This window comes from Phaenicophaeus curvirostris, chromosome 4, assembly GCF_032191515.1.
Source record: "Phaenicophaeus curvirostris isolate KB17595 chromosome 4, BPBGC_Pcur_1.0, whole genome shotgun sequence".
Classification (NCBI taxonomy): domain Eukaryota; kingdom Metazoa; phylum Chordata; class Aves; order Cuculiformes; family Cuculidae; genus Phaenicophaeus; species Phaenicophaeus curvirostris.
Window position 1 is genome coordinate 368971 of NC_091395.1, and position 22933 is coordinate 391903.

Genomic DNA, 22933 nt, shown 5'->3' on the forward strand with positions numbered 1-22933 from the left:
CTCTGCCTGGCCAAAGCTTTGGTACTATGATCTTAATCTCTGAGGTACAGATTTGGCACAGAATTAGCTACTGCACTTTTTGCTGTTGATCACACGTGGGACTGAGGACGAGAATTAACCACAAGCTTGAAGTTCAATGTGGCTTTGAGAGCATCTCTCAACAGGGGCTTAAGGGGAGCCAAGGTTCTGTCTTGGGGAAGTGCCTGTACCTCTGTGCGACTGGAGAAGCAGACCTGTGAAGCCACTGCACTTCTTCCTACACGTTTCTGACAATGTGAAATCAGTTTGAAAGGAGAACAGTACTGTGTGAGTCTCTAAAATATTCACTGCAGTTTACAGGACACACTGAGAAGTTCCTGCTCACTGCTTTGGGGCCCTGAACTCATTCAAGCAGCTATGCAGGCAAAGCCTTGAACTCGCTGCAAGCCTAGCGGTTCACATCCTGCATGTCCCTGGCACTCTTGCCCTCAGTTTCTGCCTGCCTGGGAAGCAGTTTCTCCAAACAAAGAGGAAGCATGTGCTTTATATTAATTCTAGATGCTTTGAGTGAAAAATGCTTCTATGACAGTGGAGCAGTGGTACCCCGAGCCTTGCCTTCTGGTTCCAAAGTGTCATCTTTATTAATACCAGCACCAGATTTAAGCAGAAGAGCAGGGACACATGAAAGCAACCAGACACAGTGAAGATGAATGTATTGTGGGCTCCATCCTGCAAATGGCCTCATTTGGCTTCTTAGACAGCTGCTCTCCAATGAGTTCCACAAAAAGGTGTTCTACAAAATGGTTGTCATGGCAGACTTCAAACAAAGGGTCCTGACTATTCCTCAGCCCTGGCTATCCCAGAGGCAGAGCAAGTTGTGCCTATGCTCCATCCACTGATCCTGGTGACATTAACCTGGAAGCTAGAAACTTAAGAGTTACTTTTGAATTTCATCTCTTGGGGAACAGGAGGGAGTGCCATGGGCCAGCAGTGTTGGAGTTCATTACGCAGGCAGAATGCCATGCAAACACTGGCATCTTGAGGGATGTGTCCAATATATGCAGAAGCAGGGAAGCCATCCTTTTCCAAGTATGACTTGACTGTCCTAAGGAAAAACTTTTTCCACTGTACAGTCTCTTTTCTCCAGCATCTGTAGGTCCTTCAAGATGCCTCCCTGCTTCCTCTCAAGTGCAAGTACACTCGCAGTATGAAGAGGTACATCCTTAAGGCAGTTGCTTCCACCACTGCCCTTCTCACTGGTGATCAGATTTCCCAAGTCTGTTTTTCACTGCAGCTTTTTTATGGCATCTTTACTTTTCCCCTCCTTTTTCCCCATGGTTGATCATGGCTCTAAAGAACTTAAAGAAGTATTAAAGAAGCGATGCTTTGTAAAGTGACTGATACTGAATATATTTGCCTAATTAACTTCCAGCTAATAATTCTAACCCATTAAGTAGCTAGTTAGTACATGTTTCAAATAAACACATCTGGTCCTGCAATGAGTGAAGGTTCTGCCTGTGCACGGGTGACAGATGTGATGGTAGCTTCCCCAGTGCTCTCTTAAATAATTAACAGTGCACTGGTGAAGTAGCCGTCGACAGCCGGCCTCAAAGGCAGCTGTACAGTCTCAGAGCTGCGTCTGTGGACATGCGCCTCATCTCGTTAGTCTGCTCCAGCTATTGCAGCCCCTCTTCTTAGGTTTTTCTAAAGCTATGTGCACCTCTAAGAATCGCCTTTTCAAATAACTTTGGACTCCTGGCTTCTGCTCTGAAAAGCAGCAGAATAAGGAATAATGTATCAGGCCACCCACAGGGCAGATAGTTCTGAATTCACTAGCCTTGCAGATTGATCTCTCTTAGCAAACAAAGGACACTTGCAACAAGACTGCCCTGCTGTTGCGTTAGTCTGAGTTGCCGGGCTAGGTTAGGAAACAACCTTTAGAGGGAAATGTCACCTTGTGGGTGCCTACTGCATCTGTGCTCAGCAGCCTCCTGGGCTGGAACAGCTGATAATCCTGACCAATCTCAAATGCGAAATAAACTGAGATTAGTTACATGCAAGAGAGATCATTCCTTCCAACTCAGCTGCCATTCTGTTGTTCAGATTTTGGCTTTTTGCAGTGGGGCTGTTTAAAGTAATTTTTTTTTTTTTTCCTGACAGAGGGAGAAATTTCATCAATAAATTAAATAGCAGAATATTTTACAAGAGACTAATTTGCACAAAAATTACTTCTTAAAGATAAGAGTTGAGTTCTTGCCTTGCCCTTTAGCAAGAAAGATTTACTCCTACTCCTGTGTGCCCGTGAACCCACTTGCTCTTCGCCTGTACCACACTGGTTAACACGCAGCTGCCATTAGTTGTAGGAGACAGGCGCAGTCTGTGACCTTTGTTTTGTACAGCAGCAACAATAGTGCAGCTGCCCCTGCCTAGCCAAGATCTCAAACCTGCAATTTGGCAAGAGGAACAGAACAAATTGGATAAATATACACAAACACATTGTGAAGGAAGGGAAAACAGAACAGAATGAACCGGAGCGTCATCCTACAACTTGTTTGATAGGGATGATTTAAGTAGGCATATGGTATAGTTAAATGTGCTTTCAAAAACATTGGCCCAATTCTTCAAGCAAATATGAAATAAATAACTAAATAGCGAGCGAGCTGATAAAGCATCATTAGTTCTCTCGGAGGAGGCATATTGAGTGCCTTTGGAAACGCGTGCAAGTGGGGGCTGGGCGCGAATGGTAACCAGATTTACATTCCCACACAAAAAGTGTCATTAACTTATTGTTCGGATTACACAGTCATACTTCCTCTATTGCTGCGAGCATTAAAAACCAAACCAAACAGGCAGTAAGCGAGTACTCAGACCTAACACAGCACCGATTTTCACATCGTATTAGCTCAGTGTTGGCATAACAGACCACCACAGCCACCATCAAACCTCTCTCACACAGATCCCATCCAACAGTCACACTGCCTACAACGCACACATTTCAGAACTAAAAATCAATGCTGTGCTCATCCTACATCGCGACCTTTCTGCACTGTATGATTTAGTAACTCAGTAACAATCGTCAGTTAAAATTAGCCTTTGTCTTTCTGCATTCCTCTTACCAGATGGAAGGAAAACACAAAACAGACCAACTAAGAAACTCAAAACATGTTATTACAAAATAAGTCTAAACCTCTCTAATGATGCTCTCCCCAAGTCCCCCTAGGTGTAACTTCCACATAAGCCACACGCTCAAATACACCCCCTGCAATTCCCACAGTGTGTAGATAACCATATGAGATCATCTGTTTATTCGACAAGCCCATAACTTTGTCAAGTTCATTAATTTGAGTAGAAGGGTTTGCTTGCCTGCCTTAAGAAATATTGGGAAGTTGTATGTAACTTGAGTTTCCTTGTAACATGGAAATGCATAGCCAAAATCCAGGCGAAGGAGATAACTACTGTTGTTTCCTATGGCCATGGTGGGAATTACTATTATGGGTTTTGTTTTGTCACTTGTTGACAAAACTTGGCTGAGAAAGGTAAAGTTTAGGGCAACGTGCTGCATAAATGCCAAAGGAGGGAAATCGTACACCAGCTGCAGATTCACCTTGTGTATCTTTTGGGGTCATCTATGAAAGAATTGGTACTTCACAGGCGCGTTGAGCATTTTCTGTTCTCTTTCCAATTAAGAAGTTACATTTACCTTCTTTTTGTGGCATAATTAACTAAACAGCCTTATCACAGCTTTTGTAACTACTAAGGCAAGAGAATAATTTGGCCACAGAACTGTATTACTTGTTAACTTTAGGGGCAATGCATGCGATGAGCACTTTTAGCCACTTGTTTAGAAACTCAAGTGTTGGTTTGAGGACCCATTTTCAAAGGCTCCTCCTCCGTCTATGAAGTACATTGCAGCTATGTACGGCTTGGAGGACACCTTGTCCAAAGAGAAGGGGAGCAGTTAAAGTAGGATTCAGTTGGGTTTCTCAGGTAAGAGGCAGCTGTTGACTAAGAGACTTGAAATTTCTGATAGTACCAGTTACTCATCTAAAAAGGCAAGAGCCCAGTAAGCCCACATGAGTGGATCTCTCTCCGTAACCAGCTCTGCAACTGTACCTTTGGAAGCATCCACCACCAGGACAAATGCTGGGCTTCCTTCAGCCATTCCATCTTCGTAGTGAGCAGTAACTAAGCAGTTCTAACACAGCAGTTCTGACTTTTGACTTCCTGCTGCCCATCTCAGATCAGATGATTTCCACTTGCTCTCATTGCAGAGCCTCTATGCTCAGGTGACTGGAATACTTCTCCATCATCGATGTACTCATGGCTAATTAAGCTCATAGATTCCATGTTAACATTATCCTTCAATGCAAACAGCTGCTGTTCCCTAGCAGCGCCAGGCAAAGGGAGTTAACCTGAGTGAGATCCACTCCCACCTGGACTTATTCCTTCTTGGCCAAACCACCGACATAGTATTATTTTCAGCACCAGCACTTCAGCTTTTATCCCTGCTGTGCAAGCATTTGTTCCAATAAAAATAACAGACACTAGGGTTTGCAGTCACTAGTTACTCACGTGGCACAACATCCACCCTCTGCAAGCGCCAGAGAAATGAGCTCAGGTGGGGGGAAACCAGAAATACGGCCAGATTAGCCTTAATGTCTGCTATAAATATTAACTTCTGAAAATATTTTAGAAATACATTTAGTTTGACACAATTAGGTTATAATGGGAACTATTCACAGATGGAAACATCCTCAATGAATTGTATAGGCTAACTGGCCCCTCAGACATATGGATCTGATGTTAAGATCAGCAGCAATTTCTAATGCAGTCCTTCACGTTCCTCAATAGGGCACGCAGTGTTCCCAGAGCATTAAGATCTTGAGTGCATGAGCAGAACTAAGTGCTTAATATTATGCAGTGGACATAGTATCCTGAGCTGAATTAATAGACTAATTTAACATAATAATGACATTTCATACCCTGTTACTGCAGGTTCCCATGATTCCGTGAGATCAGAGCTAATTCAATGCTGGTTCCCAGTTCTTTTGGATTCACTAGCGCTTCCCAGCAGTGAAATACTTGTGTATCTCTGCACTTCTGTCTGTTTCTTAGGAAAAGCTAGAGCTACATACACCCATGTTTGGGATGCCCTGCTGGCAGGAGGGGATCCCATGAGAACTATAATTTGAATGTATGTCAGTTCTAAGTTACACCGAGATGCGCAGGGCAGGGGGAAGCGCTTTTACCAATTCTTTACCAAAAGACTGATGATTTGCACAGTGCAGGTCTTGCTGTCCTCAGGAAAAATTATTAAATACAAGCAGGGGCTCAAAAGACTTTCTTTGGTGGCTTTGCATCACCTCTCTCTGCTGCAGGACTGCATCCTCAGACGCAGTCAGACGTGTTACTCCTGGAGTGTTCGGTAACCCAGGAGAAAGGTCATTCGGTGCTGTGGATGGTGGCAATGTGTGGGTCCCCATTTGTTGTATCCCCAGCAAATACTGGCCAGAGATTTCCAACTAAAGTTGATCAAGTGAAATCGATGTCCTGCTTCTCAGATTTGAGGCATGGCATGGCAGAAATGCCAGTCTGGCTTTGGAGGTGAGGCTGGAATTGTTTGGCAGTGAGGCTGTTCCTTCAGACTCCAAAACACGGAGTGCTTGCACCAAATGCCAATTTTTATTTCCTCCAGCTGTGAATGGTGCTAGAAACAAGAACATGCTGTTGGTCACCAGGAGTTTCAGTTTCCCCCTCCTTCAGGTGTCACCCCTTTGTGCTGCCAGATTCTTAGGCAGGAGATGGGAAATATCACGGGAGTAAAGCAGTAGGCATGCAGAAACTCACACTGCAGTCAGCCCGCGGGCAATGGCTGTGTGACACCTGTGACAACACACATTCTCACAACCCATGTATATGTGTAGATCTATTCAGAACACATACACGTACCAATATTAACTGTGCCATAAAGCTGTATAGTAATTCATGGAGGTAGATTTTTAGAAAGCATCCTTTAAATACATAGATGTATTTTTTTCCTTCCTACTATGTACAGGATTTTAGTTATTTTAATACTGGTGCTTGATACCGAAATACCTTTGTAACCGTAATTTTAATAACTTTTTGAGCAGTTGCCAGTTTAATTTTCAGTGTGTGAAAATTGGAGGTAAATTATTTATTACTTCCAGCAAATGTCTTTCACAATTTTATTTAATTTTTTCATCTTTTTTAATGGGTCATAAAATGGCAGCCTTTTATTGGGGACTCATAAAGTAAGGAGCAAATGAATACTTTGCAAATAGGTTACTGTGGATTGAAATGTCAGCTGTATTTCACAGAGTATGAAATGCTTTAGACCAGGGCTGTGGTGACATATGGTACTGGGCCACGCTCCTCGTCCGTAACAATAAAACAGCAATGGACATAAAGGAAAGAAAGAATTGCAACTGCTGGGTCTTCTCGGGCTACATGTTTTGGTACATTATTTATTAGGACAGCCACTGGGCCATGGCTGATGCAGGTTAAGGTTGCAAGAGTCTCGTGGTTAACTTTGGGCATAAACATGAACATTTTTTAAAAGCCCTTTCCTGACCAAGTTCTCCAGGATTGGTTCCCATCCAAAAAGTGAGAATTCACAGACAAAATACAGGGAAATCCCTCCCACCCTGAACAGGTGCTGTGAGCTGTAAATAAGCCCCACAGTTCTTCCCGTTACAATGAAATTGCTTTATAAGTATAGGTGGCTGGAAAACAGACCCTTGACTCGAGTGCACGGAACACAGCAGAGCTTGTGAGTATCTGCACAGCACATTAATTACACACGCTTTTTTTGCCATCCCTTTGATTCCACTAGTCCCAAGTGCTGTGTGAGAAGTGATCAGAAGACAAGAAGGCACATCCTGGCTAAAAGCCTCAGAAAGCTGCTGGATTTGGGCACTGCTATGTTGTTCGGAAACAGCAGGAAGGGCTGCGCTCGCCTTTCCCACCAGGCTTGTTCTTGCAGCCTTGTCAAGCTGGACCTAGGGAAGCCACTCCTGGTGTCCTCAGGTACAACTGCCAGCCTAGGTATTTGTGCAGAGTGTGCGCAGGCTACGATCATTAGAACCTCTGGTGGTTGCCCTTGGACTGTATCCCCTTCCAGTGTATGCAGATGTAACGTGGAGCCTGTGGCCCACGTAGAATGTGTCACACAGTAGGGCGAGGGTTTGTCTGGGTGTTGGAGGAGGTCATCCCGGATTGCTGCAGGACCCTCAACATTTACACTTCCTAGTCCTTGGTAGGTTTTATACAGGGCTTACCTGAGGAGAGAAACTGCTGTGCAGTACTTGGTTTTGCTGAGAAACTCTGTGTTCCTCAGCTGAAAGAGAGGCAATGTTCCTCGAGTCACTGGAAAGCACTTAAGGTACTATGGGTGCAGTCATGTAAATCACATAAGTAGTTGCTGGGAGATCTGGCTATACTGACTTGTAAAACCAGGCATCTGGTGCCTGTGGCCGCATTTCTGAGGTGTTCCTGATGACCTCTGCCAGGTAGACTGAAGGTACAGTCCTACAGCCAGCTGACTGAAACCCATGCTGCTCCTCCCCTTGTGAGCTAAGCTGGTCACAAAAAAACACGGCAGCCTCACGACCCTTTAAATCACATTCATCCAGCCTGCAGGAAAGCGCATCAGCAGAAGCCTGAAGGATCTGGCCTATTACATGGTGACATAGGATGGCTCAGCTCAGCTGATCTCAGCTTTTCCGAGAACGCTGACAATCACCAGTGGGAAACGAAGGTGCCCCAAACATGCTGAAAGTCATTTTATTTTCAAAATCCTTGCAGTTTACGTGAGTGCAGGACTAAAAGCCTCACATGTGAACAATCACTAGTAACCTTGGGGTGTATTTATGTATAACTCTTTCTCTTGGGCATCTGTCAACAAGTGAAGAGGAATAGGGCACTTAGTTTTCAGAACTCCAGAGTTGAAGGGGCAGGGTTGATATGAACAGAAATACACGCAGCCCTTTAAACAGGTGGATGCTAAAGAAATGAAAAGGCACGTTTCCTATACCCTACAGACATGACAATTTCAGGAAAAGAGTATTTTGCATGTTGACAGATTCATCCTTTTGAAGATGAGATAATTATCTGTATGAGTTCACTCTGTGGCTTCCAGAACTGCGCAAGTATGATCAACTCCCATGAAATCGCAGCTGGCTCATCCCTGCAGCTGTGTATGAGAACGGAAGCTGATAGGGAAGCCGGTTGTTCCAAATGCACCGTATCTGCGGCAATAGCTGATGTGCTCAGTGAGCCTTTTGCTTGGGATCTGTCAGGCTGTCTGACAGCGAGAGCTTGGGGGATGCAAAGCGCGTCAGTGAGGTGGCACCAGGAACTTGAAACCTGCTTCTGCTGCGGTTCTGGGAGGTCAGTGAGCTGTAGATTCGGCTTTCGTTTGGGCACAGGTGTTGTCTGTGCCCTTTCGTATTGCCTTCTGCAATGCTGGAGCAGTGTCCAGAGGCATTGCCATGAGCAAGGATCGGACCAGCAGAGTCTGATCTCAGAAGGCAGCATATAAAGTCATATAAAGGCCGAAGTCATATAAACCTTGTGCATTTCAGCCAAGGTTCACCAGGCTCCCAGTGGCAAACAGCCCAGGGGCGGGAGCTACAGGACACCGCTAGAACAAGACCAATACATGTTCCATTCACAGGCAAAAGAGAACCATCCCTTTAAATTCAATAAAATAGCACATGATGTAGCAGGAGTCTGTAGTTCACTAAGCAACACAGGGAAGGCAGAGGAAAAAAGGGTGACTTTTGCTTCAAGCTTTAACATCCAAGAAAAGGAGTGAGAAGTTTAACAGGATCAACTGATAAGTCTTGAAAGCTGGACTTTTTCTAGGGAAGCCCAACACCTAAGTCACAGGCCCAGGAACTCCTGAGATACACTGTCTGTCACACAAGGCAGCAGTGAGTGTGAAAGGCAGTGTGTTAATGAGTGAGAGCATCCACCCTGAGGGTGAGCCATGACGTGCACCCCAAGTTCTGCTGACAGACCTGTCGGGGCGTGGAGCAGCCTGCAGGCTCTCCACATAGGAAGCGTCGCTGCAAAAAAGGGATTTGTTTCCTAAAGACCTCATTTAGAAGCCTAATTTTACGAACATCTGTATGAAATAATTTATATTATCATCTTAGAGGATTTAGCAGGTTTTTTGTTTGGGCTTTCTTATGCAGGAGAATGAAATTAGACATGAGTAGCAGTTTGAGATACACTAGTAGTGAGAACGTGCCTCAACAGCACTTCTGATATTTCAAAGGTATTTTGTTTCCTAGCTGCTTACCTGAGAAACACACGAGCCCAAGTGTACGACATTACAGACAGTGCCACAGATACATCTTCTTTTCCAGCCACGTAGGTCTGGGACTGATGGTAGCATGGTGTGCAAATCCTCAAACTGACAGAGGATAAAAAAATGGACGTTAGAAAACATTCTTGCCTGACAGGAACACACACATCAGAAGGAAGAACAATACTGTCAGGCAGCAAAGGGGACTGATTGGATAGCAGGGAAAAAAAATAGGAAATTGAGGATTCAGATTCACTTTTTTTAAAACAAATGAAATGGGGAGAAAGCGAGTGTCTGAAAGCATTTTGGAAATTTGACCCCAGTAGCTGGCGGCAGCTCCAGTCTGGTATGACTGGCCAAACCCAGCAGCAATTCACTGCTGCACAGGCAGGATTATTGTGGTCTCAGTGGGAGTTTTGCCCAACGAAAGATAAAAGAGCTAAGGAAAACCTACAATGCATTTAGGCACAGTTAAAATAAGGTCAGAAACAAAGTCAGGCATACAAGGATCAGGGTTCTAAAAGAACATGATATATTGATTTAAAAATCAAAATTGCACAGTGCCCTACATTTGGAATTAGAGCAGCTGGAAGGGCTTTTACCATGCTGGCAGGCTTTGAACCCAACACCATAATCAGCCAGTGGGAAAGCACCTACCGTTACTTAGGGAAGTCCAGAAAAAGTAGAAAGGCCAAATAACTGCTGCATTCAGGAAACATGACCATGATGAATGCCCTTTCTGGGGTGTAACCAAGGTGCGGAGCCTGTGGGCTGCTTCTCAGAGCCATGGTTTAAAAAGACAAGGCTAACTGGGGAAAATGAAATACTTGGGAGATTAATTTTTCATTCTGTGCTTAACTGAGGAGTCGCCATCCAAAAATACTTGTGTGGATTCATTTGAGTTTCGTTATTCCCTCACAATGTGAGGAAGTCTCCGATACTGTGACTCAGAGCTGTGCAGTCACAGCCAACGCAGTGGTGGGGCCAAGGTGCCACTGGAGTTACGTCCATATAGCTGGGCTATAGCTGCCTTGGACAGAAAAGCCCTGCGTGCAAGGCATTTATGATGCAGAGATCTCCAAAAGGTTGAAGAGTTTACCCGTACCAGTGTCCTCATGGAGGGCTGTCAGCATGTAGGCTGTGTCAGCAGCACTGCACTGCCGCCCGTCGCTGCCTGGCATCCCCTCGCACTGCAGCCGACAGGATTGCTGTGCCAGGCAAACTCCAGCAGAACTGTCATGCTGAAATTTCCCACTGCTTTTCTTATTATGCTGGCAAAGCAAAACAGTGGAAATAAAACGTAGTAAGAAAAAGTATCACATTAAAAAATCCATCACTAACCAAAGCTTTGGTACAGTTTGCTGTTGGAAGGGAGCTGAATTCATTTTTTATCTGTTCTGAGTCACTTATTCCAGTAATAATTAGAAACAAATTAGAGTTATTCTTTCTGTTTGATCAATTATTCATAACACAGATCATTTAAAAATTAGTTTAGTGGAAGCAACTTACTTAATTTTTACTAAAACTGAAAAAGAAATTAGCCAAATTAGTTAAAGTAGCTCTGGACTCCATATTGACTTAAGCATTTGTGCCAGAATAAAAACTCACGACATGTAAGAATGGAATAAACAATTAATCATTCCAGCTCATGGATATCTATATTTTTATTTAATTACATCTCTGCATAATATAAACTGTCTGAATCTTGGGAATCCCAGCCAGAGAAGCTGAAGAGCCTTCTTATGTTTAACATTCACCATGTGTTGTTTTCTGCTAGGGTTAATTTGTAAAATGTAAACCACACACTATTTGCGTGCAGTGTTTATGTGCTATTTATATAAAGTCTTGACCATTTATAATTATCCGACATTTTTATCCATTATGTCTGCAGATGACTAAAGTGATGCTGAGGGAACAGAAAAAAACGTGCTTTTTTTACAGCTGAACTTTGATTTCTTTTATGTAAAAGTTTTTGGAGTGTTTTGTGTTATGTGGAATATAGAAGGGGTGTTTTGTGCTCAGAGGGCTCTGCTGATAGATAAAAACGATTCCCAGTAGCAATCGACACAGAACGTGCACCGCTTCTGGGAATCAGCATAGGCTGAGGACAAGAAAGCTCTGTCTAAAATGACCACAGTGGGTTTCTGAAAGCCGCAGGGTCCAGCCCTGTTGTAGCTTGGTCACTTTGAAGTCAGCAGAGGTTCCTAGATGCCACAAAGTAATCATGTGGGTTCTGTGATGTCTGTGGCTTCACTTCCACGCCTGGTGCAGCTCCAGGGCCCCAACTGCCCTTCTCTTCTGGCTGGAGCAGCAGGTGTGCACACAGGTGCCCCCGCAGCATGTACGCGCCCACACTGACTGTACTGTGGCTGATGACTGTTTCCTCTTTCTCCTTTCCAGAACTCTGGACGTGTTGGTGCGTTTGAGTGAAGGACAATCTTTCATGTCCAGCTCGCTAACCATCACTGCATCCGAGTGTGTAAGTACATGGTTAACATAATTCTGTGAGAATCCTGAAATCCACCCTCTCTTTTTGTTCTGCCGTGTGTGATCTCTCAATGCAGAGCCTCAGCACATGGCAACTCCTGAGATGTTTTACAGTGCCCAAATCCATCTAACTAAAAAATACACCAGTACACACGCAGAATATGGTAAGACTTCTTCATATATAGGCCCTAAATAGTTTTCTCTGTACTTCAAGACACACTTTCAGCCTGTTTTAAAACACCGCTGCACAAAACAATGAGTTTTTAGCTGGTCTGGATCCCTTGATGAAGCATGTGTGGTCACAGACAGGATTTTCTCTGCAGGTTATATAAAATAATTCCTTTCATTCTTCCCATTAAGGTGCAAACAGTTTTCTGTTAGGAAGATCCTTTCTGCAGGATCCACACGAATGAAGTATGTATCATGTGAGACTTCCTAATAGCACGTGAAAGACATCTCCTTCTCCAGGCTTGGAGATTTACCTTTGCTGTCTGACACACGCTCCCTCCACTGCCACTGCATCTGTTTCACCAGTTGCTCCAGGGCTGCTGATGTCACCATGCGCAAAACTACATGTACCAGGAAAGCCCTACAATCTTCCTTCTCTCACAGGCGTGCTCCGCCCTGACATCCGAGCAGTGTCTCTGTCTTCCTTGTCTCTATGGGCCTTGTATTTTGCTAAATGTATTATAACAAATCACTTCAGCACAGTGTGCAGCTGTGGCTTTTAAATGTAGGAAGCTTCCACGCCATCAGAGACTTGCTCAGTATTGATCTAGTCCTGTCCCAAGAGCCAAGTGTGACACAGTCCCCTCGGGTCCCACTCCAGCACAGCTCTCGTGAGCGGGATCGCTGGGCGCGGGCTGCAGCAAGCTAGGCACAACCTTAGCACTTCAGCCTCCATGTGGAAAGTGGCAATAATTGTACGGGATTATATGATCCTAATGGTACATAACTCAAGATACCCAACCTTGGTGCCTGTGTGAGGAGTGCAGGCTCTCAGCTGTGTTAATGAGGAGACAGTCTTTGCCAAGCATAGGCTGCAGCACCTGTGCAGGGTTAGGGCAGTGTGAGCACCCTGCTACGCTTCTGTCTTAGGCTTACAGAAAACAGGTGAAAACAGCTTCTTGGATCAACCCTGCATGCAGGCAGTCAGCAACTTTTCTAAATTGAGACATAAAAACTCTAATCTCACCTCTCTGCTATCCATTCATTTCTTCTGTATGACACAGGCAGGGTGGTGACAAGTTTTGCAGGCAGACACAAGACTGCTAGGTAGGGATGGAGGTTTTGGAAAAGTGCTGCGTGTGGATAGCACGCTTCCTTAAATTTTTCTCATTTGAAGTGCGACTTCACTGCAGCTTCCCTGTCAGGCACAGCAGCATGCAGAATGGTACCTTCTGCTCAGGGGTGTGTATTTTTCCAATAGGATTTTTTATTGCTTGTAGGTAAATCAACCTAAAAGAGAAAAAAAATGTCGTTTTTCTTCTCTTCATTTAATAACTAAATACTTCGGTAACTAAAAATCAGAGTTGTCTCAGCTCAGCCCTTCAGTTTCAGGAAGGAAGACTGAATGAGCCGAGAGCTGAAAAAACACACACTGCACAAATCACAGTTCTCTGTTCAAGAGATTCGAGAGATACAAACTGCAACTCATACTTAGACCAATTAGACAGTTTTTCGGTCACAATTAGATTGTGAACGAATGAAAGATTTAGAACGTGACTCCTCCATGGGTCAGAGGAACGAATGCAGTGCCAGGGCCTGATTGCCAAGCTGAGAGCAGTGTGGGTGCCTGTGGACCATCCCTGTCACATGACTGTGTGCACTGTTCAATCTGTAACCTCACATCACTGTGGTCAGTAGAACTGTGCTGGGCTATTCTTAGTGCATAAGAGTGTGAGAAAGTTTTTTTTTATCAGTGTGCTTGCGCTGTGCTATTCTTGGTGAGAAAGAGAGGCAGTGAGCAGCTGAGGCCAGAGACTCCGCGGTTTTGGGGTAACGGAAGTTGTTCAGTGGCATAAAAGCTAAAACCTCGCAGCGATGGTCAGACATCTCACCTCTGAGTGGATATGCTGCACAGCCTCCCAACTGTCCAGGGACAGGCTCTCCACATCCTCACTGGGAAAAGGGGGCTTCCTAGTAACTGCCGATCTGGATGATGATTATGACGATAAAGGGATAATTGGTGATGGATCTTTCTTAATTACTATACTTATTCTCTTGTAGTAATGACTCATTGCCTTTAAAAGCTGTGACTGTTAACTTGTTATTGATCACTAGTAATCATCTGTTACCTTTCTCTCTGTAATAACTGGAGTAAAACTTGATTTCACACAGTATTTGAGAGTTTGGGCTTTTACACTGATTGTGCTTAGTGCTAAAAGCCTGTTGTGGTAAAACAGGGCCTCTTTACTATTCGGCAGTGTTTCAACCTCACACCACAGCATACTCCAACAGTCTCTCTAATGTCACAGGAGGATGCTGGGGACTGACAGTGGACTGCTTTCTCTTCACCTAGTCCCCTAAGAGAGAGCAGCACACATGAAGTCTGACCCCACACCCCCTTAAAAACTGCAGAGTTGCACAAATCAGTACAAAGAAAGCCTTGATGCAAAGTGGATCGCACCGAATCTCCAGGTACAGCTGCCTTACCTCTGCCGCACTTGAACAGTGCTGCTCTGCAGTCAGAAGCTTTCGCTAAAAGGATGTACAGGTGTGCACCGAGAGGAAAAACTTCTGATCGCCCTTTTTAATTCTTTTCTTGCCTTCCATACAAGTTGCAGCAAAGGCAGCTCTGTACAAGGAGAGCTACTGTTTCCATAGTAGCAGATGGGCAACAGCAAGAAATGGGTCACTGCTAGAACTGTTCCACTCATACTGGTAGCTGAGCAGTTGATGGCCAGTTGGGGTACAAGACCTACAAGTTAGAGCCTTCCCAAGCAAACACACGTCTGCAGTGAAAACAATCAAAGAATCTGTTGCCTCTAGGCACCGAGCCACCCATCTTACCTGTTCTTCCTGGCTGCACCGACATGTACTTGAACAAGGCTCCATTTCGCCTTCCATTTGAAACTCCTGTATCCCCAGCACAACTCCTCTCACTCTGACAGAATCACAGTGTATGCCGGCCTTAGTAATTCCAGGGGTGTCTCTCCTCCCCTTTTTTCCCAGCTGAAGCCTGAATAACATCTGTTTTCACAAGGTCCCTGTTGCATTTTTCTTCTTTTCATGTTGAAACATCATTCCTTGTGATAGGCAGCTCCCGCTGAAGCGTCCTAGCTCACCTTTTACAGTAACTTGTGGAACCAAGGAGACTTAAAACAGAGGGTGGCACTGAACTTGTGCCAAACACAGATTTGACGAAGACCCCCTTCTTGATCCCGCATGGGGAGTTCCTCTGTGGGCAAGAACAGGATCTGACAAGTGGGAACAATTGGTTTGGGATGCATATCGACCAGTAGGAAGCTGTTTCGGGGTGGGTGGGAATACCAGGCAGCAACTATTTGCACTGTCCACTGACGCCATCCTTCTGCTTTCTCTGCAGTCTAGCGGCGTGGCGGCACTCATTGCTGTTCTCGTGCTTCTACTGTTGGTGGCACTCGGTCTGCTCTGGTGGTTCTGGCCCCTCTGCTGCAAAGTGGTGAGTACATGCTGTTAGAAAAAGGCACTAGAGGTGTGACTCATGATGATAACTCATTCCATGTTGGGAAACACAGATACCATAAGAAACAGGTTCAGTAACAGGAGAGCTACATGAGACATAAAGCCATCTGTTGAGGGATTTCTCTTTTGTTAGTGATATGCAATAAATGAAAGAAGAGACCAGCTTCAACACTCCTAGCAGCGCTCCTGGCTTTGTGAGCTCTGAATACACCTGAGCCAGCACCAGCATGCTGGTACGCTGCACTCTGGCTTTCTGCTGAGTGAGCATGTGTTGTATTTCTGGGAAATCTTTGATAAAACCCTTTTGTCTGTTATTTGAGAGTTGGTGGCCATGGTGGTGTGCAGATGTTATCCTGAAATTAAGGACCATTTTAAAAGTACAATCAGTAAAATTGGTTTTTGTAGTCCATTACAGGCTCTCAAGGTGGAAATCCCTTATTGTTGTTAATAATCCCTTGCAGACACTGCATCTCTTTTCATCTGAGTGCATGCTTTATCCTTCCAGCAGCAGTCTGCAATGCTGTTTCACTAACTCCCCTTCAGCCTCCTGGCATGCTGGGGCGCTTTAATCAGTAAGGTTTGTTAGTCATCCAATTCAATGACAGCACTGAGGACTTGGGGAGCGGAGATTACTTGGAGGCTGCTACTGTGTTCCTTGCCTTGTGGAACTGCCTTTCCTGCCTGACCACACCGAAGCCCACCCAGTCAGGAGTGTTGGTGTAGCCGGTCAGACCCCAGGCTCTCCTAGGGCAACAAGTCCTCAGTGCCCATCGGCATCCTTATGGTCCAGGGTTTCTGAGGCAGGAATGACGGGCTCTCCTCTAACAAAAAGACTCCATTCTGTCTCATTCTCCACAGTACAGCCCCACCAGGGATCTAGGGAGGTTGCCTGTTATTCGTTTTACTTCAACATTATTTTATATTGTGGGCCTTCCTGTGGAGGAGGAAGACTTGAGATCAGTATGAAGAAACTCACCTAATTTCTTGTTTTAAAATAACTGGCTCACTGTGATGCATGGACTGTCTTCATGTTTCTGAGTTTCTCCCCTTTCTGTCTGCAGAAAGTGGTCACAACTGGGCATTCCATTCACATCTGTCACGTGGGGCAGGCTGAGAAGGAAATGAAAGAAACAGTAGACTCATACTAGTAGAAAAGCAAACATTTTCTGTTTCAAAGCCTAGTTGTTTTAAAAATACGCATGTAAAACACAATTTAAAACCTTATCTGAAGCCAAGTAACTTTTTCCCAGTGTCTCCTGCCAGCTAATTAGAGGCCTACTTTGGAGTGAGCCATTCCACTACTCCTGTGTACGTGCTAAGAAGGATTACCATATCCTTGGTGAAGAGCTGAAAGCAGCTTCTTTTCTTTTGTCCTTTTCCTGACTTCTCAAGTTTTTCTTCTTTCCTCCCCCCAAGACAAACACACTTCCTTCCGAGCCGACTGCTGTCAGGAAACCTCATGTTCCTTTAGTCTGCAGAGCTCTCAGAATGAGTTACCTCACCGAAACTCTGTCACTAGCTCAATAGGACTGTCAGAACATAATCCATCCACCTCAGATTTGCATTAGCCCAGAACCAGACTCGTACAGTTGGAAGGGCAATCGATCACATCAGACTCATCAACTGCGCATGTGTCTTTAACCATTTGCCAAGTGGATGTTGGTTTTTTTCAGCATCAGGTCTGCACATGTAAATTTAGTGTAAAACATCTAAATATTCTTCCCATTGGTCAGTGCTCGGAAGTCTGTGCTCGTCAGTGGCCAGTTCCCATGGCACAGTGAAACTCCATATACTACGCATTTTCCTCTTGTTACAGTAGGGAGTGACTGCAGGACCTCAGTCCCTCGAGAGCAGGAATCTGTCTGGTGATGGCTCCCTAATGACAGTCACTAAGGTGCTTTCTGGATTTCTTTATGCGAAGGTCCAAACATATAGTTTTATAGTACTCATTTCCTGCCCTTTTGGTTCTATGCCAGTACAATTACGGTATCAGCTGCAGCAGCTCGTGCCTGTTACAAGAGAAAGTAGTTCAGTTCACATTCCACGTGTGCATCAAAACATCACGCAGAGCTGTGCAGGGATGCCTAAGCTCAAGCCCAGTTAAGTAAAACAGATGCCCTTTATAACAAATTGCAGTGCAAAGGCAGTACCTTGGTAGCCAAAGGCGCACCGTGCCGTTCAGTCATCTCTGTTGTAAGATGATGTCCCTTGGATCTGATTCACTTCGTGCTGAAGTCTTTTCCTCCCTGATGTCTGTGGTACAGGACAGCAGCTTACCCCGAGCACCTTTTCTGCATACAGTGTTCGTCACAGAAGCAATTGGCTCTTTCTGTGCAAGTCTTTAGCTGTAAATTGAGAAGTCGTTACTACAAAGGAGCCTGACTTCTATGGGAGCAATGAAACCATGGCCCTTCAAGTGTCCGTGTCCTCTGTTGTTTCCTTCCACCACTCATGGATATTCCTTGTTTCTTTAAAAAGAAAAGGCAATCTTAGGACTCACTGCTGTAACAGTGCTGAGTTCCAAACACACATTCTGTTGCACTGAACCTGTTACCAAATGAGGGCTCTTCCTTTCCTTTTGCTTTGATGTCCGCTTCCTCAGATCGTTATTCTGTGTCTGTTCTTCCAGTCCTGGCTGCACCTGAGGGCCTTCCTGTTATATTATGACTCTTCTGCTTAATCCAGTTTGGGCCTTGGTGCCCATCTCCTGGACAAGAGAGGCAGCACAGTAGGGCCAGCGAGGACCTCCTCTTCCCTTCCTCCGAGTCTGTTCCTTGGCAAAGCAGAGCGGTCAGCTTCATGGGACAAGGAACAGGAGCAAGGGAGAAAGCAGCAAACCTTTTAGGCACCCCATGCTTCAGAACCAAATGGAAGAGAGAGAAGCAGAAGGTGTTGCAGACAGAATGGAATGAGTGTCCAGAGCCACAGGAGCAGGCAGAGCACTCGGCTTCATGAGGTTTGAGCACTCCACTTCATCCATGCTAGGACTCAGGCTCAGCAGTGTCCCTTGCTGTGTGGTCCAGGAACGCTTTGGAGACTGGGGCAGGGGAACTCCTTTTCCTTCTCCTCCTCCCCCCTTTTTAAAGGCAGTTTGCTGCTGACAGTTCTCTCACTCTTCCCTCGATATCGGAACATATGATCGTATCAAGCTGGCTTCAGGCTCTGGTGCTGACATTTCCTAATGCCCACATCACGCGAACATTTGAAACGTGTTAATGAGCAGATCAAAGGGACCGTTGCCTGAAGCAACTCACTTCTCGTCTCCCTTTCTGTTTTTTTAAGAAATCGGCTCTCCTCCAAACTCAAGTCTCATTCTTTGCAGCTAAATAAATGAGATGCAGCCTTGCCTGGTGATGAGGTTGATAAAAGAAAAGAAAATTAGGAAGTGGTCCATCTCTACATGGGGTTAATCAGATGGCACCGTTGTTCACTCTCCATATTTAAGCGATCTGAATCGAGTTCGGGAGAAGTGAATTTGCAGTGTTATGATCCTTGGTACGTGCAGTTTCATGCTGCATTCGTATTGTTTTCTGCCAAAGGTGCACGAGTTCCTCAGATTTCTCTTTTTTAAGAATAGCTTTCTGCTGATTTCACTTGAAATACCACACAGGACTGGAAATAATCAGAGTACACGAGTGTGTGAGGGGCCAGTGGAAACATAAGGATGCAGGCACTTGCATTCCACTTCTGTCAGCAGGGGTGACTCTCTGCTCCTCAAAGCAGATTATTTTCTCACACCGCTGTCACATTTAAAGCAAGTTTCATTTTCTGAAGCTATGAGAAGTAGCAGCTAATTAATGTATTGGTTAGCTTCACATAATGTGTACCGTGTAGCTTGAGGGAGTTCAGCAGCTGGCATAGGATTAGATCCTCTGCTCAGGGAATGTCACGGCTCGAGACTTGAAGCCCTGTGGGGTCCAGCAAGTGGAGTTTTAGTTTTTCTTGATCCACTGGGGTAGAAGTCTTGATTCCATCACTAGCAACAGGCACAGGGCCCATGCAAATATCAGCACGCATTGCAAAGATGTTTACTGAGCAACATTGTCTTTGCTCGGGAGAGCCTGCAAGACTTAAGAATTGTAGAGCTATAGAAAGTGGAGTGAAAATACCACTTAGTATGGATTTAAATAAATCCGCAGACTAGCTTGCAGTCTTGGCAGCGGAATATGGTTTCTGAGGTAATTGTTAGAGACAGGCAAAAGGAAAATAAGAATGGGAATTAAGTAAGATAAGGTGACCCTCAATATATTGGAAGTGCTGTTTTACCATTTCCAGCCTTTCAGTTGCTTTCAGTGAGAATTAAGTATCTTCACGCTATGGAAGACCTGGCTCAGCATCCAAGTATCTCTCTGAATCTGTCCCGTGATCCCTCTGTGGTGTTGTTTCTTGTAAAGTTAGGGTGGGAATTCCCATCTGGCTCTCAGGAATGTTCCACTAATAAAATGACCGATTCTGAAAATTCCTGATTGGGAATTTGGAGGACGGAAGAAAAAGAGTTCAGAAGTATTTAAGGAAAAGTAGCTTCTGGCATGTTTTTCCAACATCAGAGTGGCAAAGGGATGTCTGGTTAAAATCCATAGTTGACTTCCCAACCCACTCAGAATACTCTGAGGTTGCATGGTGATCAATTCAGTACCTGAAACCTAAGGTGCTGCGGAAAAATGTTTCCGCGGGTGCTGTTACTTATTTCTCTTATTTGATAGAATTCTTGCATCCAGTGCTAGAAATCATCCCATTTAAATTAGAGGTCATCTAAACAGTTGGACCAGATGATCCCTGAGGGTCCCTTCCAACCTGGCACTCTGGGATTTCATAAAGTCCATAGCTTGTTCAGGCAAGCGCACACTGCTGGCTCGTGTCAGGCTTCTCATCGACCAGCACCCCCAAGTCCTTCTCTGCAGGGCAGCTCTCAATCACGTCATCCCCCATCGTGTACTGAAATCAGGGATTGCCCAGACCCAGGTGCAGGACCTTGCACTTGGTCCTGTTGAACCTCATGACGTCCTCACAGCCCCACTTCTCCAGCCTGTCCAGGTCCCTCTGGATGACATCCTGTCACTCCAGTGTGGCAGCTACACCACTCAGCTTGGTGTCATCTGCAAACTTGCTGAGAGTGCCCTTGATCTCGCTGCTGATATCACTGATGAAGATATTAAACAGCTGCGGTCTCGGCACGGACCCCTGAGGGACACCACTTGTCACGGATCTCCATCTGGACTTCGAGCCATCGACCACTACTCTCTGAATGCGACCCTCCAACCAGTTTCTTATCCACTGTACTGTCCACCCATCAAATCCATATCTCTCCAGTTTAGAGAGGAGGATGATGTGGGGGACCGTGTCTAAGGCTTTGCAGAGCTTGAGATAGATCACATCCATAGGTTTTCCCGTGTCCACTGCTGCGGTCACCCCGTCATAGAAAGCCACTAAGTTGGTCCTACAGGATTTGCCCCTGGTGAAGCCGTGCTGGCTGCCATTAATCACCTCCATGTCCTCCATGTGCTTCAGCAGAGCTTCTAGGAGGATCTGTCCCATCATCTTCCCAGGCACAGAGGCGAGGCTGACAGGTCGGTAGCTCACAGGGTCGTCTTTTCTGCCCTTTTTAAAAACGGGCACAATATTAGCCTTCTTCCAGTCACCAGGGACTCCTGATTGCCATGACTTTTCAAATATCATGGAGAGTGGCTTGGCAACCACATCTGCCAATTCCCTCAGGACTCTGGGATGCATCTCATCCGGTCCCATATGTTCAGGTTCTTCAGGTGGTCACAAACCTGATCGTGCTCTACAGTGGGAGGGGGTTTATCCCCCTGGTCACCATCTTGCTGTCCCATGACCCAGGAGGGGCGAGGAGAGTGGTTATCGGTGAAGACTGAGGCAAAAATAGTTGTTAAGTACCTCAGCCTTCTCCTTGTCTGTTGATACGTGATCACCATTCCCAACCATCAATGCAGGCACATTCTTCTAACCTTCCTCTTTGATTGATGTACCTATAGAGGCCCTTCTTGTTAGTCTTTACTTCCCTTGCCAAGTTCAGCTCCAGCTGCGCCTTGGCCTTGCTGACCTTATCCCTGTATAACTGGGCAGCATCACTATACATGTCCCAGGTTGCCTGTCCCTGCTTGCATGGCCTGTGTGGTTCCCTCTTCTTCTCTAGTTTAACCAGCAGGTCTTGTTTCAGCCATGCCAGTCTCTTCCTTTCCCTGCCTGATTTTCTGCATATAGGGACTGAGCGCTCTTGCACTTCATGCATGATGCTGTACATCTGTGTAATGACATTATTTATAGGTAGTGCTAGAGTCAAGGAAAGTACTGTAATTAATAGCATGGAGTGAATAAAATAAGATGTGTTCCAAATGAAGTGCTTAATCCTGTGCAAGGAGATTTAGGTGTTTGTCATCATGGACTGTTTTGGTTCTGTTATATGATATAAGGCACAGCAGAAATGGAGTCTGTTCTATTCCTGGGCTATGTTTTAGTCATTTCTATACAATATACAAGCACAAAAAATCACTTGATATCACTTAAGTACTTCTTGGGTAACAAACCTGTTTTTCTTACGGAAGAACAGCTCTGCATTCGGTTTTCATCTCAGTGATTTCAGAGAGTTGCTGTCTTCCTCTTCCTGTCCCGCAGTGTTCTGTGGATACCTGTCAGCACCAGGGCATTCCCTGAGATTTACGATACCTGTGTGAGGAAGCGAACAGGAAGGGAACAGGAAGGAACTGTAGGCAGAGTTGTAAAACAGGCATAAGTGAATTATCCTAAGAGTGGGACGTACCCAGAATCAGTTTAAGCAGCCCTGCAAAGGTGCCTCCTCTTGCAGGCGCTCCCCGCCAAACAGTCAAAGAGCTCCATACTGAAATTAATAGATGTGAAACGTGAGATCTGCAGAAGTGATCTGGATGTCTAGATGTGAAGCCTGAGCTACCAGAAGGCATTTCAAGTTTGTCACCAGGCCAGAAATTATCCAGCAGTGCCGCACAAGGAAGCAGGCATCTTGGCCCAAGATGGTGCAATGCCTCACATAGACCTGGGGATGCTTTTCCTTGCAGGCTTGGTAATTAACTCCATGGGGCTTCATCGTTGGCTATTACTTAGACTGACTGACTCTTACCCGGTCAGGAAGCAAAGTGGCAGACACGTCTGCCCAAAGAGTGTCTGCCAGTCAATTGATGTTATTTTCTACTAGACGGATTGTGTTAATTTCCAGAAGGCCTTGATAATCGATACCCAAGGGACCTGGCAGCACTGGTTGTCAGTCTGCAAGCAGATGTGGGGAAATCAGATGGAAACCGTTCACTCTTAACATTTTCTGTTCGGTTTTGGATGCTGCCAGTGCAATTCCTTATGCTTTTACATGTTTTGCTCTTTCAGGTCATCAAAGATCCCCCTCCGCCTCCGCCACCTCCAAAAGAGGTACAGTATGATGGTGCTCCCCTCATCGTGCTGGTTACACGATTCCACTCC

General features: G+C 45.3%; 1 protein-coding gene and 1 long non-coding RNA gene across 2 annotated transcripts in view; one reads left to right on the forward strand and one right to left on the reverse strand.

The window, feature by feature from the left end:
* Positions 1-22933, forward strand: part of ANTXR2 (ANTXR cell adhesion molecule 2) — a 104405-nt gene that overhangs the window by 38691 nt on the left and 42781 nt on the right. Inside the window, exons 11-13 of the mRNA XM_069854982.1 lie at positions 11711-11789; positions 15345-15440; positions 22841-22882. Of these exons, the coding sequence (XP_069711083.1) occupies positions 11711-11789; positions 15345-15440; positions 22841-22882 (217 nt within the window). The remainder of the gene's footprint in view (positions 1-11710; positions 11790-15344; positions 15441-22840; positions 22883-22933) is intronic.
* On the reverse strand, positions 7733-13438 carry LOC138719680 (uncharacterized). Its single transcript, XR_011337264.1, has 4 exons — positions 12993-13438; positions 9968-10581; positions 9305-9418; positions 7733-7893 (listed from the first exon to the last, which is right to left on the reverse strand). It is a non-coding gene; the product is annotated as an uncharacterized lncRNA (long non-coding RNA).